At 43.7% G+C, this 19,205-nt stretch overlaps 1 protein-coding gene across 13 annotated transcripts in view; it reads left to right on the top strand.

Moving 5' to 3' along the window:
• Nucleotides 1-19,205, top strand: part of MAP7 (microtubule associated protein 7) — a 193,305-nt gene that overhangs the window by 164,322 nt on the left and 9,778 nt on the right. For 10 of the 13 annotated variants that reach the window (XM_089777272.1, XM_089777273.1, XM_089777268.1 and 7 more), the window contains 8 exons: nt 1,118-1,212; nt 2,363-2,643; nt 8,515-8,710; nt 10,517-10,712; nt 11,974-12,072; nt 12,399-12,449; nt 12,548-12,605; nt 16,054-16,189. In XM_089777272.1, the coding sequence (XP_089633398.1) occupies nt 1,118-1,212; nt 2,363-2,643; nt 8,515-8,710; nt 10,517-10,712; nt 11,974-12,072; nt 12,399-12,449; nt 12,548-12,605; nt 16,054-16,189 (1,112 nt within the window). The remainder of the gene's footprint in view (nt 1-1,117; nt 1,213-2,362; nt 2,644-8,514; nt 8,711-10,516; nt 10,713-11,973; nt 12,073-12,398; nt 12,450-12,547; nt 12,606-16,053; nt 16,190-19,205) is intronic. The other 3 variants (XM_089777269.1, XM_089777271.1, XM_089777277.1) reach the window with 1 other exon arrangement.

Genomic DNA, 19,205 nt, shown 5'->3' with positions numbered 1-19,205 from the left:
AGACCAGCAATATGCAGTGCCTTCCTGTCTCCAGTGCTTTGGTTGATATCTGGCCATGGTTCCATATTATTGGTCTCTGACAAGATTATGCTGCTCCCTGAATGACAGGATACTACCTGATTAAAACATTTGATACGTACACGTGCACCAGTTTTGTTTTCTCTACAAATTATCCAATCTATTTTGAATGTAATAGCTCTAAAAGCTGAGGGTTTCTTATATTTAAAGGTACTCTGACATGTGGCCCCGAATTTTGGTCTCCTTTGAAACAGTTATAATATGGTAGGAGATATGTTCTGATATTGATTTCAGATTGCCACTGAATGGCAAAAAACAAAACAAACAAAAAACCCAGAACCTTGCCATTCTGAGAAAAGAAATTAAAAAGAAAATTACTATTCTGCATAAGGTTGAGCATTGTGTGCTTTTTGGCTGCTGAGCCAGCCAGAAGAGTAGGAGAAGAGCCATTATTTCAGAACTGTATTTCAGGCGTGTGTTGGCATCTGTGATGCTGGCACATAAACAAGGAAACAAAATAAATAGAGCTACGTGCACTTAAGCTTCATAAGTAGCTTGCCAGGGATGGAGGATGGGAAATCGCTGTTTGCCAACTGAAGAAGCACAATGTTCATAGTGAATGAAATGTGAATTTCAAGACTCCGTGGCTATTACCAACAGTGGAGAACAACATTTTGAAAAGGAATAATTATCTGCCTGTGTCAATTTCATATTTGAAAAGTTTCCCATAGCACCTTAGGACAGCACAGAGTGACTATTATGCATGCATACTATCAAATGCTCATTTCCTGGTATAGAACATCATTACATTTGTTGCAGGAGTCATGTTAGTATGCTTCCCAGTATTAGAACATAAGGGGAAAAAAAGACTTGGATAGTTTAGTAGCATGGTAATGGAGTCTTTCCCTTCTGGGTCACCAGTTACCATCAAGTTGGTAATTATTTAACAGTAGCTCTGTGGTAGCCAGGCTGTAGAAAGTGCTGAGGCAGCACTGATTTCTTATTTTCCTGTGCTGAATTTGTAGCTTATGGTAGGCTTCATGTGCCCATGTGAACTACTTCTGCAATATAATGTTTTTGTTTATTTGCTGATCAATAGACTGACAAAAAAGAAAAGGACCCCTCCACCAGTGCAAAGAAACTTCCTTCTCCTTCCAATCCCAAAACTAGATTGCTAGCTCTCTCTCCAGTTTGGTAAGTGAAGTATAGATGTTGGGTTTCACATATTAAGCTTTAATTGTTATGTCTGTTGAGTATTTCATTCGGCAACAGAAGACATGAATCAAAACAGCAATTAAAAGAAGCTCTATTCAGCAGTGACTGCACTGCACCTAAATCAGGGAGCCATTGTCTGGCTTGCTGGGGGGGGCGGTACACTGCTGTAAGGGGAAAGGAAGTAGCAAGGAATGGACATTCCTGCAGAAGTAGGGCAGGATAGCATGGCGACATTGACTCCTCCTCCAGGGACTGGGAGGGCTGAGGAATTGATAAAGGTTCAATCCTTGCAAGAGACATTTCCCAGACCAGGCAGAACAGCATACACTCTCCTATACTTGGAAGTGGCAAAATACCGGGTTTGGCCAGGATGCACTGAGGGCATTGCATTCATCACTCCTTTCTGGGGTGAAAGGGAGGGGGGAGGAGGCAGCTGGGAAGGATCATGCTCCCCACCCTTTTATAGCTTACTTTAACCTTCTTTTAAGGAGGGGTATGGTAAGGTCCCAGCAATGGATTGATTGTGGGCCAGGTTGGAAAAGAAGGGGTGGGCTAGCAAAAGCTCCCCAGACATATATTTTAATATTCATGCACTGTACACTTTTATCTGCTGGGAACTCCCACATACCCATAATAAAGATGCATCCTGGTTAAACCATAACCAGTGTCTCCTGTTTTCCTTCCGGTATAACCAGATAGACTAAATCTGTAAAAAGGAAAGCATTCAGTGGCCTGGGATAGGGAAGAAAGGAAGATTATATCCCGTCAGTGCCCTTCTCACAGGAGTGTATTGAGGATTAGTTAGTTAATCTTCAAACCGCTTTGTAAACATTAAGTTGTGTAAAACTGTTGTTCTGTCTCCACGTGTTCCAGATTTCCTGTTCGTTTGGAGGGAGCTTAGGAAGCGATGATGGTTTTATCCAGTGCTTTTTTTGTTTAAAAAAAAAATGGTGCCCGTACTCTAGGGGAAAAGTTGTTGAGTTTTGACTGGAGGTGCTGTTACTGTGTCTGGAGGTGCCAGTACTGCGTACTGGGCAGTACCGTCACAAAAAAAGCACTCGTTTTATCTATAGAGAAACTGGAAAGGTGTCCAACATATTGCCATCATTCTGTTTTCTTGTTTAAACAGGCATGCATCCAAGTCCTTGCCTCTTTTGCCTGGCGCACCCAAACAGATAACCTCTCCACCTGGCTCTTCTAAAATGCCCTCCTCTCGGACACGTCCTCCCTCCCCTGGCAATATCCGACCCACCAAGAAAGAGCTGAAACCAGAGAGTGAGAAAAAAGGGCCAGAGAAGGCGCCTGAGAAGGCAGCTGAGGAACAGACAGAAGAAAGAAAAGCAATTTCAGCAGCTGCTGGAGAATCTGTCATAGAGGAGAGTCTCCATGTCATATTAGAGCCTGCTCAAGGTGAGGATCATGATATTAATATCAGGGATGTTTTTTGAGTCCTCCTCTTTTTCTCTTCCCTTCCCACCCAGCTTATTACAGCTATACCAGTCTCAGTGCTTCTTCAATAATGGGTTTGTTGTTGTCCTTCAGAAATTCCTTAAAACGCATGATGCGTTATTGAGCTGATTCTTTTGTGATTGATTTATTATTGTGGATTCTTTACATGGCTTTGCACAATTTACACCTAAAAAAATGTGATTCATTGTTGACTGAGTTGAAGTGGAACAATCATTGCATGCTACTCAGAGAGAATGTCTCATGAAACTATTATGTGAAATTACTCAGGTTACGAGAATGTCCAGGTCTGCTGTTGGCTTCTTATTATTTCCCTGCTGGAAATTCAGTGTCATGCAAAGATGCATTGCCCAAGGCTGGAAAATGAAATGAGAAGGTTACCCAGTCTTTTTCATTTTGAATTGTAAGGAATTTGTTAATATATTAATCTCTGAAGTGTTTTAGTGCTGCAGATACAGTTCTATCTAGGTGCAGCAAGACAGAATCAAAAATATGTAGGTAACCATTCAAGTGATACAACAGCATAAGAAAAACAGGATAAACGTTTTCCCCATTGACTGGTGGGGAAAGCTGGTGTTCTGTTTGTTTGTTTTAAGGGACCTTAGTACTGAATGCTGAAATGTTTTTTCAGAAAGCCAGCAAAAAACAGAAGGTAAACTATATTACATCGCAGTAATATAGGGCCAAACTGATGAATGAACAGAAGCACATATTCCTATGTTAGTTAAACTAGATTTGTACTAATTTAGCCATGGTAGTAACACAGGCCCATGGGAGATAAAAGCATGATCAAGTAGAATAATGAAATATAGAGGGAAACCATGGTGGAGAGCAAGAAGGAACAGGCAGTATACAATGGAGTACAGCAAGAAATTGGACAAGCATCAGTGAGGCAGAAAGGAAAGAGACGAGAGATTGATGCTGCTTTTGGGGAAAGAGGGAGGCAAAGAAGAGGAGAGGTGAAAGAAAGATAAAAAAGAAAATAGAGAAGAAAAAAATATGGAGATGGAATGTGTGAATCAGTGATAATGAAATGGTGGAAGGACAAAAGGAAGAAAATACACAGAGCCCTTTTATGACAGTAAATCGGATTCAGGGAACAAATAATTTTTGTATTCCCCTGACATATTAGATATCCTTGTTCATTCTAGGAACATGGATAGAATAGTTGTTATGATCACTGATATTCCTGTTCTTTGTTATTGTGGATTCTGTATTTAAATAATCAAAGAAATAGATAGACAAGAGCAGAGGGGAGGGAATGAGCTGGGCTCCACTACTCCTAAGAAAAGAGCTGGTCCTTATCTTTTTTTGTTATAATTAATAGGTAGCCCCTAGAGTCCCCGTCTTGCCTAGAATTCCATTATGCAGGCATTCTACAGACACGTAACAGAAAGACAGTCCCTGTCCCCACAGAGCTTATGATCTAAACATAAGACAAAAGACAGCAAATGGATACAGCGGACTGTTGGAACACAAGGAAATGAGATCGTGCTGGTTAGTATAATAAGCAATTGATGTGCTTTTTTGAAGAAGGATCATGACTGAATTTTGCAAATGTTTACAGGGAGCATGGGATAAAGCTTGAAAGTGCTTGTTTGGAAACTCAGTGAGTAGGCGATAGAGACTGTTGTCCTTGACTGAGTGGAGGCAGGAGTCCATTTTTTAAGAGCATCTGAGATAATATGTAGGGTAGGAGTAGAGTATCAAGGACCTTGACATTGAAGACAACTAGTTTGTGTTTCATGCAGTGACAGAAGGGGGATAGTGGAGAGAAGAGAGCAGTAGATGTGAGGTAAGATTGATGTTGTCAGAGCCAGAGAATACAACAGTCGTTGAGAAACAAGAGGATGAAATCCTGGATAAAGATTTTAGCTATGAATAAATAAGAATAAGCTGGAGAATAAGGATCATATATTAGAGATATGCAGAAAGAATCTCTCTTTGAATGAGCTTCTTGCTGGCCTTTTACCTTAGGCATATCTGATCCTGAACTCAAATCTATCACTTGTGAGGTAGCAAATTGCACTTGATCCTAAATCCAACTCCCTTAAAGAGTTGTCTGCTCTGGCCATGTTGAATTTTAATGGGACACCCACAAAGAGATGTCAGAAACAGTGTAATATCAGGTTGGTCTGGTGGCACCGCTGAGAGGGTCAAATCCGTGCGAATTGCTTATAACCAGGGCTACTTACAGCCCAAGTCTGGGGACCTTCTCTATAAGGCACCAAACCAATCACACAGAGAACTTCAGTTGCCACCCTGGGCAGCAAGAAGCCTCACATGCAAATCCCCTTAGACACCTCTGTGTTCCCTGTACCACAACTAGCACCCACCTTCCACAGATGAGAGGTTATAAAACCCAATCTCACCAACTCCAAACAAGTTCTCCATATCCCAAAGGACCAGCCACAGTCCCAGGTCAATTTATACTTCAGACCTCACTCAAAAAAGCACGCTGAGTCAATCCTTTAGAATCTAAAATCTAAAGGTTTATTAATAAAAGAAAGAAAAGGTTGAGAGTGAGATTGTTAAAGAGAATACATTACATCAATCAATCACCATGTTCTTGATGCAGGCTCTTAGCAGAGATGTTACAAACTGCTAGCTTACAAGTCTCTGGAGTACATCCTATGTTAGGATAAGTCAACAAATGTTTCTGGGCCTTCTGTCCTTGCCAGTGGTGCTTCTGGAGCCAAGGGCAGGCGTGAAGACGAGACGAAGGTGTGTCCTTCTCTGGTAAGGGGCCATTGTGTGCTCCTCAAGTATCAATTGGCAACACTTAAGAGCCACTGTCCATGCAGTATCGAGCAACTGCCCCCCCCCCCAGCAGAAAACATTTAAATATAAATACAAAGCCCATATTCATAACTGTATGCACACAGATTGTACAAGTGCATGAGTAGCCTAGACAGAGCCGGGATAGCATAAGCTTTTGTTTGACACCTCACATGGCCCGCTTTGCACTAAATTTGGACCAAATGCACACTAGTGGGTGAAACAGTGATCTGCCTGCTCACACTAAAATCCAGTAACGTGACACACAGGCGAAGATTTTAATCTGGACAGGAAGAAAAGGGTCCAGAATGAAGAGGTAGATCTGAGTGTTGTCGGCATAAAGATAGTAGTTGAATTTCTGTTTTCTAATGCGAACCTGAAAAAATGGTTAGAGAGGTTGGAGGAAATCTGAATGCCTGTCCAAGGCTCACCTCCACCAGTAGAGCATCTTGTAAAGCGAGCTCACCTAGTCTTATATTAGTCAAAGTAATATTCCACTTAGGGCGGTCCATTCCACAAAGTAAAGAAAAGGTTTTCATTGACTTAAGCAAAAAGGTGTGATCAGAATTAGGTTTTGACCAGGCCTGGCTCCTTGGGTAAGAGACAGGGGGAAAGCCCTTCACTGGCTGCCTCAGAACTGGCCAAGGCTTTGACAGAAACAAGCAGCCTTTTTTATCTGCTTTGCTAGCACTGATAGGCCTCTGCCCTCCCTGGCCCTTCAAGCCGCTTCATGACCAAGTCTCACTAGTTCCACTAAAAGCTGATTCTGAGAGTCTGTTTCTAGGCAACCTGTGGAGGCCTGGATCACTGCCCTTCTCTGGCAGGTTCCTGACGCAGGATGCTCTAAGGCAGTGGAGTCCCTGGATGCAGCCTGGGATTGCCTAGTACAACCCATCACTGAGCCTTTCCTTTTTCCATTTACAATGTGTTAATTACATTTAGGAGAAATTGGGCAACGATTCGTTACCCCTCGCCCCCCAGTCCTTCAGTTGTCGATTTTTCCACATCGTTGTCAATCTAACCACCTCGCGGTACATGTCATTGACACCGCCAGAGCCATTGCTGCTTATGTGGGTGTGCTTTCTTTAGTTTAGTGAATATATTGATAGCAGTCCCTGAGTAATGTGTGCCTGGCCTCTAGCAGAAAAAAATTCAGTTAATCTTCTGTGATGTTTGTGGAGGAAACGACAGGTGTTCAGAAGCCAGGCAACCGAACAGAAATGTGAACGAATATTTTATTTAAGAAAAAGCACACTCCAGTAATAAATGTTAGATGGCACAAACCAGAGCTGTCAGTTCTGCCACTGGTTATGTTTTAGGTCTGCACTGTCAGAGTTGCTCCTGCAAATTGTCCCGTGAAATCTATATTCAAGATCCGACTCAAATGCAGCTTTCAGACTGAGAGTGGGGCTGCTCCTAACAAGTGTAACATTGCATTACAAAAAAGGAGATGGCTTGTGTCTGCAACTGGCTGGAGGTGGACAGTGGACATGAAGGCATCTGCTTGCTCAACATTTTTGGAATGAGCAAAGGAGCCATTAGAATGGGGAACACGGAGGCCAGATTCCTGGATGGTTCTACTCCCAGCTCTGTCACTTGCTCACTGTGTGAACTTGAGCAAGATACTTGGTGTCCCTATCTGTAAAGTGAGTGCAATATCTGTGTCATACAGTGTGGTGAGGTTTATTTAGCTAATGACTATGAAGCTATTTAAGATTCTAGGGTGAAACGTGGTAAGCCTGTGCAGAATAACGTTTATGTGGGTAATCTAATATATAAAGGAGAATGTTTGTGCGCTAATAACTTGGACACTATAAGAGCTACCGCAACCAAATTTTGCATGGGATAACCTTTTATCCAGGAGAAGGTTTTAAAGTACTGTGGGAGGGAAGAGATGAGAGACCGATGCCTCCCCCTGGGGCTGCACGGAGCTTGACACTGCAGGGAGAAGCAGCTTCCTGGGGGAAGCAGCGGGGCCAGTCACTCACTAAGGCCAGCGGAGGGACAAGGAAGCAGAAGGCGGGCTCGGATGCCAGCGGCAGGCACGTGGCTCCCTTCCCCCTCCCTCTCCTCAGGCTCCTCACCTCAGTTATATCAACTGCCATCTTATATTTCAACACTGTATACTGACAAAATGCAAGGACAGTCACTTAAAGTAGTTGGAATTGATTTGGAGCCATCTTGCTTTTCACATGGACAACTCTATGTTGAGTGTTCAAGAGTAGGAAGTGGAAAAAATTGTACATATTTGTTAAGAATAATGAAACGAAACATATAGTTTACAATTAAGTTTTTGATGATAACGTGTAAAATTGGTTGTTTTATACTTTTTTATAGATATTTTAATCCCTATAGAACTCAGTGCAACTTTTGTACCATTCAAAAACGATAATGGACTACTGTTTTTCTAAATTTTGTTCCTCCACTTTCCTGAGAAATGCCGGGTAACTCCCGCTAGTAACTGAATAACTGCAAAATCAGTGCAGGTTGGTGTGCAGAGGGCTGTCCAAGACCTCCTTAATTGGAGGTCACTTTCAAAACTCAAGGGCCTGATGGCATTAGCAGAACTCCAGCTCAGGCCCCCAAAGGCAGATAAGTGGCCAGAAGGGACTGTATGGCAAACTTCCCACTACCCCTGCACTGCATCCAGTACTCATACAAAAATGGGATAGACCAGCCCAAGTGGAGTCAGTCTGCCATGGACTGCTTCAGCAACTCTTTAAGGCTTTTTCCACCATCGGGGCTCCTATTATGCCCTGTCTGAGTTTAGAGATGTTCTCCTCCCTGGGAGAATTCCACCTCAACAGCAACTGCTCCTGTGGGTACACAAAAGAATCCGGATTTCAGAAGCTAGTGAGTTTCACTTCTTCTAATGCAACCCTTATAGACCTAAAAATATTTTGTAATATAAGTTCTAGCTATTCAAATTATATTTGCCATCCTCCTAGGGAGGTTTATTCATCTGTACGCTTTTGGATGTTGTTGTTTTTTAACACAGCATCTTATGGATGAATTTCCCTTTTTTGCCTGTTTCAGTAGCTGCTCCAGCTTCGCCCCCTGCTCCACCAGCTGCTCCACCAGCTGCTTCACCAACCCCTGTTCCTAGCAAGGTTTCGGCAGGTACTACTGACCCAGAAGAAGCAACAAGACTGCTTACTGAAAAGAGGCGGCTAGCTCGTGAACAGCGAGAACGGGAGGAGCAAGAAAGGAAGGAGAGGGAAGAGACCGAAAGGTGACACACACATCTGCTCAGTGAAGAGGATTCATTTTGGCATCTTTATGTCATTTTGGTAGCTACCTTAGGCTACGTCTACACTGCACTGTTGTTTCGGAATAAGCTATTCCGGAATAGTTATTCCGAAACAGAACATCTATATTGCAGGGAAGCTTCAAAATAAGTTCAAGGCAGGTTTCCCTAATGTAGATGTGCTATCTCGATTTAGAACTCCAGGAGGAATAACTTAGAATGGCTCTGGAGAGGGGCTATTTTGAAACAGCGGAAGTAGAGCAGCTCCACACACTTGATTTCGCAATAGCTATTTTGGAATAGGCGTTATTCTTCATAGAATAAAGAAATTGGAATAAGCCATCCGTTATTTCAAAATTATTTCACGATAACGGAATTGCTGTGTAGACTGTCGCAGTTATTTCAGAATAATGGCCATTATTCCGAAATAACTGCTGTGTAGACACACCCACAGTGTTTAATATGGAGGGTTCAGAACCAGTCTGTAAAGAAAGGAAACATTAAAAATCCAAACTGAAGGAATAATTCTGTCTTGTCAGTATCTGTTTCCATGAGTCAGGCAAGCAAGAAAATTATGAAGCTAAACATCTGAAAAATTTCTGAACACATGCGCCTCATCTGTTCATATGTGCATTTAGTTTTTAAAAGTAGATAATGGAGGACAGATCTTCTGTTGGTATAAATCACTGTATCTACAGTTGAAATGAGTAAAGCTGTGGTAGTTTACACCACAGCTGAGGAATTTGCCCGTGGCCATCTTCATCCTCATGGTTTTGATAATCCTGGGTGGTGCACCTAAGAGGCTTGGGGAGGCTTAGCCTCCCCCAAAAAGGCTGGCCAGGCAGTGGGCAAGAAATGCCAGATGCATCAAGGGTCACGTCTCCTTGCAGGCATGCTGGAGCACCGCTGCTGGAAGTTCCCTAGAAGCTGGAGGGGCCACTGGCACCCAGAATGTGATTCCACCCATGCTCCACCCCCTGGACCTGTCCCCACTCAGCCTCCTCCCTGAGATGCTCCCTCTGCTCCACTTTTTCTCCTGGGGGCTCACTCTCATTTTCGCTGCTCACTTCTCTTTACCCCCTCCTCCAAGGACCTCTTACCCTGCTCCATTGTGTACTCCTTTCCGCTCCCTCCCCCAAGGCCTCCTGCACACCACTCACTCCTCTGCACCCTTAACCTCCCTTCCCCCCCCGATCATCCTTAAGGCAGAAAAAAGGGATGGGGCTCTGTTCCCCACCTTTCTGGCACCCTTAGCTGAGTTGCTCTGGCATCAGCACACACTACTACGTGGCCCAGCTGTGGGATTCCTCCTCTTTCTGTGCCTACTGATGCCAAAGCAACTGAGCTAAGGGACGCTGGAAAAGGAGTCAAGGAGGCCATGGTCCCATCGCTTTCCATTGAGGGGGAAGAGGCTGAGTGTGGGTGGGGGCAGGACCCCCAGTTGTAGGGAGTTTCCAGCACTCCTGTAAATTTCCCCAAATGAGTCGTCTGATGATAATGTCTGTAGGGTCTTCAGGGAATGTGTGTTTAGATTTCCAATAGCTGTGGTTTATAGTCCTCTCCCTTCTCTCGTTTATGCCAAGACTCTCTCGTAGTTCTGGCTGTCAGTGCATGTCTCACTCTGTTTCTTTAGCCATCTCTCACCAACTGACTCACCACTGGGTCACTGCAGCTCACCTCTGTCACAGTTGCACTCAGTCAGGAGCTGAGTAAAATAACAATGACATGTCATTGTTCTGTTGCTGTAGCCCAGGGTCTACCACGCTTAACACTTGGGTTTCATGGTCGTAGGCTAAAAAAGGAGGAGCTGTCACAGAAGATAGCTGAAGAGAGGGCTCGCCGGGAGGAGGAGGAGGCTCGCAGGCAAGAAGCGGAGCGAAAGCAAAGGAAGGAAGAACAGGAGCGAGAAAAGGAAGAACTACTACGCCAGCAGGCAGAAGAAAGAGACCAGAAAGAGAAGGAGGAGATGGAACGCATTCAGAAACAAGTATGCTTCTCCATGGAGTTTTCATCCTAGCTTGTGTGCTGGGGATTTGTTACTAATCTCATGGGCTGCTCTAGATTTTCTTTTGGATGTGCTGGTTATATTACACATTTTAAGTGGTTTATGGACTGACTCTTGCATTCATAAATGAGTACAGATCAGGGTGGGATGTATTTCTGTGGAAAAAAACTACTAGTTGATGGATCTTTTTCTGCAGAACTTTAGTTTTACATTTCAAATTAGCCCCTTGATACTATATGCCAAATTCTCTAGTAATGTGATCCTATTGAATACAATGGTGTTATACCAGAGGAGATTCTGCTTGGAATCCGGCACGTCCTCCTCCCTCGCCACAGGAAGCAATGCTGGTGCTGTGATCTTGCGGGGGGGGGGGGGGGGCGGCGGGAGGATGGCTTCAAGACTGCAGGCAGGCAGAGGCCTGAAAAACTACTGCTGCCATCCTCCTTTAGGGGAGCCTGAGACCTGCGGGGAGGACAGGGTGCCCCCGGAGGAGGGGCTGGGGAAACACCGAGCCATGGCCGCCTTTCCTGCTGGAGACTGCACTCAGGATAGGGGGGCTGGGCGATGCAGAGTGACGTGATTACCCTGCAGGAAAAGGTTTTTTTTATAGAGAGCTAAAACAAGATGAAACCTCTTCAAGTGCAAATCTCAATGCATCCTTAACTGGGGAACTATTATAGTGCCTCCAATAATACAAGACGGTCTTGTCTTATAGAGGAATCCCTTCATATAATACCTACCAAGGGAGCCTTACATTTAATTAGAAAACAGGAAGTGAAGGCTTGTTCTGTATGTGCATATGACTGTTTGTCCTTGCTTTTGTTAAGCAATGACAGCGTCGGGAGCACAGAAGGAAATTCTGCTGTTTTCTTTTGACCCTATCAAAAGCATCCATCAGTCAAGTGCATTAGTCTCATGAACACTTAGCTAGCTGCTAGGTTAGGAAATGCATTTACATTAGTCATCTTCTGTGTATTCATGCATGCATCATATGACAGACACAGAAACAAACAAGATTACCAGCTTTTTTAATTTACATAAAATTAAGAGAAAAGAGAGGTGCACAGACATTAATTAAGAAGCCTGCATTTCAATCTGGAAATGCTGTTCATGACACAACGCCAAAAATTCTTTCTTAGATTGTTATAAATGAAAATGTCATCTAAAGATAGGCAGAATCCAGTGTGGATCAGCTGTTTCACTGTGAATTAATCCTTATTTCTGTTCTTTTCCCATTACTCAGAAAGAAGAAGCTCGCCAGAGAGAAGAGGCTGAGCGAATTCGGTTAGAGCGTGAAAAGCATTTCCAAAGAGAAGAACAAGAGCGGTTAGAAAGAAAGAAGGTAACCGAATGCATGCAGGGAATCTTGGCACTGAGTATCTCAGCAGTTTGTTTTTATTTGCATGTGCACTGTAGGAAGATGTGCAAAGTTATTGCAAATATTGCTTCAGAAATTCACTGATAGGCTGATCCATAGCCAGTGAAGTGAATGGAAAGACTCCCATTGTTTTAATCAGATTTAGATCAAGCTACAAGTGGTTACAGAAATTGAAGTGATTTTGCTTCTTTTCAGTAAATACCAATTTGAACATATTAACAGGTCCTAGAGTGACTTTTAAATCAATGTCAATAAACATCTTCCTTTCCTTTCTGTGACTTTCTTTGTAGCGGCTTGAGGAGATCATGAAAAGAACTAGGCGCACAGAAGCTGTAGACAAGGTATATGCTACATCTCATCATCCATTTAAAAAGCTGGGCATATGTGTCACTTTTCTCCAGTGCTGCTTTTAATTTACAAAATTGTGTTTCCTTTATAGAAATCTAATGAACAGCAAAATGGAGAAATATCTAAAGCAAATGTTACTGGCGAAGCAGGTACGGCATTTGACTCTGCGGTTAGCACAGAACAAGAACAAATACATAGCCAATGAATTGAGGTTCACAGGATTTTGGAACTGTGTGATCTAATCTAAGTAAAATAAATGTCAAGAGCACAAGGGACTCACTCAGTTTTTGAGTCAATTTTAATTATTTAAAATTTCTAAACCAGAAATTTCTCAGATTTTTGGGGGGAACATTATTATCGTAAATCTTTCCTGAGAGCTATGTAGCTCTCTGGTTGGCAAGAAAATGTGGTTTATCATTGCTGTGGGAATGCTCTTTAGAGGGAAAATGAACAAGTGAATAATGATAGTGATACCAAGTTTGACAGTGCTGATTCTACCATTTTACTAGAGAGGTGCTACAGCAATAAGAGCCTGCTCTCTCGGGGATTTGCCATATTAACCCCTGTATTTAGGATTTTTTTTTATCTCATTTGTTAAAACAAATTGCTCCAGTCTGAAATTTGATATGCCATAATGCTGAATAGTACTTGTCTCTTTTATATAACTTCATAGTCCTGAATGAATAGTAGTTAATACAAAGTATTATTAGACATAAAATATCCAAAAGTCATTACCTGAGCCTATTTGATTTACTGATTTTAAAGCCCATTTGTGACCACTCTCCCCACCCTCTCTTCCACTGCACAGGGCTTATTCATATCATGAGTCTGAATACAAGAAGAAAGGGGGCTGCTCATGCAGTATTCAAGGGCTCTGTTTTGTCCTTCTTTCCACACACATGCCTCAGCTAATAGAGCTGGCTGGCTGGGGAGTATTCTGAAGTTGCTGCAGCATATTGCCCCTCCCATCTGTCAGCCGACGGTCAGGGCAGTGTGTGCGTGTGTGTTACACCCAAGTCTTCAACTGCTGAGACACAGAGTCTCGTTGCAGCGGGCAGCCTAGGAGGCTGGAGGGCACCCTGAAAAGTAGTTTAACGTCCGTGACTTTACTGCTAGGACCGAGGTCCCGTCGCAGAGGGTAGCCAAACAGGCTAACAGACGCCCCAGTGTGTACAGGAAGAGCTTATTACGCTTCAGATTTTAGCTGCTAGAATTTCATAATTCCTTCGCAGCGGGCAGCCTCGGGGAGACTGAGAAGCGCCCCAACTGAATTTTGCCACCTGGGTGTGACACAAATTCAAACGCCCAAGCTCTTCCTATACTATGTGTGTACTATACGCCTAAGACTTTAACTGCTGAGACCGGGGGTCCCTTGCAGTGGGCAACCTGGAAGAGGTTGAAAGGCGCCCCAATAAGTGTACAGGGAGAGCTTATTACGCTTCAGATTTCAGCTGCTAGAATTTCATAATTCCTTCGCAGCGGGCAGCCTCGGGGAGACTGAGAAGCGCCCCAACTGAATTTTGCCACCTGGGTGTGACACAAATTCAAACGCCCAAGCTCTCCCTATATCTGTCCCTTTATGACCGGCTGAAGTTCTTTTGTTTGTGTTCGGTTCGGGTACAGCAGCACGGGTTCAAGTCAGAAGCTTGACACGCACTGGCTTATTTATAGGAGAAAGAAAGAGAAAAGAAATAAAGAAACTTGGTTCAGTGTATATAGATATATATATTTTATAAGTGAATGAGGGCACCCCACTTGTTCCCAAAGTTTATAGCAAAATCACCTTACCAAAGGTGATTTACAATAGAAATGAAGCAGTTTGACTTTAAGAAAACTATAATAAAGTAACTAACTTACAACAGAGAGAGACTTAGAGTGTACACATAAAGAAAAACACATTGCAGGTACAATTCTCACCCCTGCGTTCCAGACTTGGCGTGGCCAGCGTCTTTCTCTCAATCCCTCGGGAAGAAGTAGGGCGAGGTTGGGCGTCCCACAGACCTCGGGAGACAATCAATACCTGCCAGCAGGTGTAGGTGATTGGAGCTCAAATTGGGTGGGCAACTCAACCCTCTTTATACCCCTTGGGTCACATGGGCTTCTTCCTGGTCTCAAGTGGCCAATCAGGAAAAATGGCTTTGAATGCCAAGTTTCCCACGAAGGGTGCAAAGCATAATTCACACCTGGGAAGATGCAGACAATGGGCACCTCTGGTATGTGATGGGCGAAGATTCCTCTCCCGAGACAGTGCAGGCGTGTCAATTACTGATACTAGCCATCACGGCGACGGGAGGCCTCCCAGTCGTCAGCTAGCCCATTTACTGTCTGGTTTCTGTTTATGGTAGAATAAGGGACAGGCACCACACCTGCGTTCCCAGGGCATCAAAGGCTGACTGCCTTTCTCTTGCTCTCTGGGGGGGGGGGAAAACAAGATGGGGCTCGTGGAAAAACAAGATGGGGTTTTGTCTGGCTACACCATCCCACCACGCAAAGCTGGAGATCCTGCAGAATACTGACTCTGGAGCGTGTCCTTGAGTAGCAATTCCTTCTGGATGCAATTTAGTTTAGTCAACAATAAATCGTAGGTTAATATTTGTAAAGCATATTGCAAAGAACCATAGATGGAAAGTGCTATCTTAGAGCCAAGCATAATTATTATTAATAAAGATAATAGGGACGTGGGTGCAAACATGCTCCGCAACACAATGCCTGACTGGTTGAAAATGAGACGGAGGCTCCTCAAATGGGATTTAGGCAATTAGGAGTCTAAAATCCTATTGACTGACCTCTAGTGATGAGCCCCCTGGATCAAGAGTGGAGGCACCCTGGCAGAACAGTGCAAAGGAGCTTACAGTTCCGTTTTTTTTTTTTATTATTAGTTTAGGGCAGTCAGACAAGTACCTTTCAGTAGCAGCAGCCTATTAGGTTTTGATACAGTTGTGCAGGGGGAGGCACTATTTCTGAGGGGTTTTTAGCATGTTTTACGAAGCAAAATGTCACATGTTCATACAATGTTACGTCTGAAATCAACAGCTAGAGTTAAGACTGAAAATGTATCCGTATCAGAAACCTGCTCTTACCATCCTTGGTAAGATTTTTTTCAGCTGCATGGTCATGACAACACTAGGACACATCAACTGTTTCCCTAATTGTCCCAATGTTTCAACATAAACCACAGAGTTGTAGTTTCTGTTTTTGTAGATTGCAAGTGGGGCAGTTGCATTTGTTATCCTGTTTGTGCGTGTTGGTGGAGCGAAGTATGAAAACATCACGCTTTCTCTAGATGGAAATAAGTTTATGTACAGTGTTTTTGTAGATACCAAGTCTAGAAGGGACCATATCAGTCTGAGTTCCTGTATGACACAGGTCAAAAGCTGAAATTTACTGCTGTTAAAAAGAAATATACTGCACACCAGACTTTTGTTTATTCATTCGTGATTGGGTTATATTAAATTGTTACGGAGGAACTCTGACTTGATATGTATTATTACTGATTGAAGTGTTCTTGACTGAACAAAATTTGAGGGATTATCCTATTTTCTGGGCAGACTGTCTTTAAATTTTTGTGGACTCCTTTTATTGTCTCCTTTCTTCTAGCAACCAGTCCCATATCTCCCTTAGAATCTGTAGTGGCATCTCAACTTCCACATCTGACAGAATCACCACACAATGGGGAACCAGTAACCCTCTCACAGATGGTCACTTCACATCAACCTACAGTAAATATGGACAGGTGAGAACAGTCACAAGGATTGTAGAAAGTTTAAAAGATGAGAGATGTTAAAATAACTTACATTCTCATAATTTCTATTTTTTTTGGGGGGGGGGGGGGTTCTTCCCAGTGCTCTGAAAAGGAAGTTTGTATATATTTCACTTAACAGTGATCCATTTTTCTCTGGTTGTAATGATGAAATTTGTAAAACCATGGCACTCTTACTTTTTGCAATATTATTTGAAAATAAATTGCTGTTTGCCAGAAAATACTGTAGTTGTTAAATCTCAATGGGGAAGGATTATTTGTTCCTTTCTAGAAGTTGAAATATTATTGGCTGTGCACCCCTGTGACAGAAAACTGCTTTCTAAAGCAATTTTGCATTCACAGAATTAGTTTTCCTGCATACAGGGCCACCCCATCCATAAGATGGTTTGGGACAACTGTGATTTGAGGGACCTGTGCTTTTTGAGGGGGCCCTGAAGGGCCTAAAGTGGACTCAGGAATTAGCAGGGGACCTGGTGTTGACTGCAGGAGTCGGTCCTACTCCCAGACTTACCAGCGGTGATGAGGGGGAAGCGGAGCAACCCAGCACCATCCGGCTCCGCTCCCCCAACTCCCAACTGCTTTGTGTGGGGGAGAGGTCTTGAAGGAAGGGATAGAACTGCCCCTTTCACTCACTGGTGGTGGTAAGTGGGGCTACATGGCTAGAAGCTAGTAGAGCAGGCTAAGGCTGACAGGTTCCATTTCCTTCTGCCACTGGTAAGTGCGGGTATGGGTTCCTGACCCCTGCTGCTGGTGCCAGGCCCCTTGCCCATTCCCCGGGCTGTGTCACCCAGAGGAAGAGGCTTGGGAAGAAGTGGAATAGGGGTGAAGAAGGAGCAAAGATAAGGCAGGAAAAAGTGGCGGGGAATGGAGCAGGGGCAGAGGCTTACGGGAAGGGGTGGAGTGGAGACAGAGCAGAGGCAAGTTAGAGAATTATCCTGGGTTAATTAAAAACATTAATTCCCATACAGGTAGTTTTGGAAGCCAGGCATTTGACATTGCAGGTCCCTATAACTATCGAGCAAGTTGTGTACATTTTGAGAGAGTCTGTTGAAACGCTTGAAAACATTTCTATTTAGCCAACTAAAGGCTGGTGTCCTGTGGGGTTGAGCTGTCAGTTTTTCTCAGTTTCAGTAGTTGCTCTTCTCGTATTGCACTGCAGAATACCAAGTTATCCTAATGTGAGTTCATGTTTTATGCAGCTAGAGCCAAAATATCAATGAAAAATCTGGCAAACACACTTTAATGGGCAGTATGCTCTGCAGCATGAGTGATCCTAATTAAAGGAGGAAATCTCAATATCTCTACATGCCTGAGAGATTCTTAGCTTCCTGTCACACTGACAAGGAGGCCTCTCCTAAGAGAAGCCATGACAGTGACACTGAACATTGAACTGTGTTAGATGAACTGCACGAAGCTGTTTCCTAATTGTATAAGGCAGCTATTAAATTCTAATTATTTCTCAATCTGAAATGCATCTTGATGTTTGTAATATAGTAGATGCCTCCCTAATGGTTGCTGTCATGTAGCATCATATTTAGAGTAGAAAGAACCTCAGAGCAGCTGAGATAGAGAATGAATAAATATCACGCAGCTGCCGCCACAGAACCAGAAAGAATCTAGTACTCTATCTATGGAAAGGCAGAAGCATAGCAGGTTGGGCTGAGTGGCTCTAGAGATTTTGGGTACTTCTAGACTACATGCCTCTGTTGTCAGAGGCATGTAGATTAGGCTACCAGACATAGGAAAATGAAGCAGCGATTTAAATAATCGCCGCTTGATTTAAATTTACATGGCTGCCGCGCTGAGCCGACAAACAGCTATTCAGCTGTTTGTCGGCTCAGCGCGATAGTCTGGATGCGCGGGTGTCAACATCAAAGGTATTTGTCAACCACCCAGGTATGCCTCCTGGGATGAGGTATACCTGGGTGGTCCACAAATACCTTTGATGTCGACTATCGCGCTGATCAGCTGTTTGTCGGCTCAGCGCAGCAGCCATGTAAATTTAAATGAAGCGGCGATTATTTAAATCGCCGCTTCATTTTCCTATGTCGGGTAGCCTAATCTACATGCCTCTGGCGACAGAGGCATGTAGTCTAGACGTACCCTTACAAAATGTCTGCGTTGCACAAACAAGGTTTGTCTTTTGCAAAACGGTTTTGTGCTTGGTTTGAAAGGAATTGATGTCATGGCCCAAATTTTCTTCTCTCTGCAAAATCGAAGTGGATTTGTGCTGCGGCGTTTCCTGAGCGGCTCCTGAGGGATGGAGTCATTCTCTCAGCTCATGGTACGACAGTGAGGATGCCTCACAGCTGCTAATATAGTCCTTGGCCTCCGCAACTACCTCCTGCAAGAGGTTCAGATTTTAACTGGTGACAGATCTGAATATTGTGTATCCACTGACCACAGCTTCCCTGGTTCATTCCTAATATTCCCTTTGGTGCTCTGCTTAGTGGTACTTAAACCTCAATTGCAGCACAGTCTGCCTCTCCCCGTTCGATGCCTCCTGTATTAGTTATTCTGCCTTTTGGGTCAATACCCGAAGGAGGGGCTTGAGGATGGGTTTTGGCCATTATAAATGGGTGCTTTTACATATTAATAGAGGTATCGGTTCCAGGGTACTGAGCTGTGGAAGTTCTGTAGTTTACCAACATCAGGAATAATGCAGCCTTTGTAGGGCAGCGTAGGTAGGAGTGAAAAGTTAGTTGATCTTCCCCCATCCACTTGCTGGAGCACCTGACTTACTTAGGCTGTTGGTGGGACCAAGACTCAAGTGAAATCCCCGCTTCCATGTTAATACAAGTTGGACCTAGGGATGTAAAATCCCATTTAATTGGCTAACTGGTTAAACATACTGTTTAACCAGTTAACTGATTAAAGGAGGACAAGCAGGGGGAGCACACTCCAGCCCAACTGGAGTGCATCTCCTCCCCTCTCTCCCCCACACCTGCCACTGGGCTAGAAGGTCCCCCATCCCTGCAGCAGGTATCCC

This window comes from Pelodiscus sinensis, chromosome 3 (assembly GCF_052426305.1).
Source record: "Pelodiscus sinensis isolate ZL-2025 chromosome 3, ASM5242630v1, whole genome shotgun sequence".
Classification (NCBI taxonomy): domain Eukaryota; kingdom Metazoa; phylum Chordata; order Testudines; family Trionychidae; genus Pelodiscus; species Pelodiscus sinensis.
This window is presented reverse-complemented; position numbering and strand designations above follow the sequence as displayed.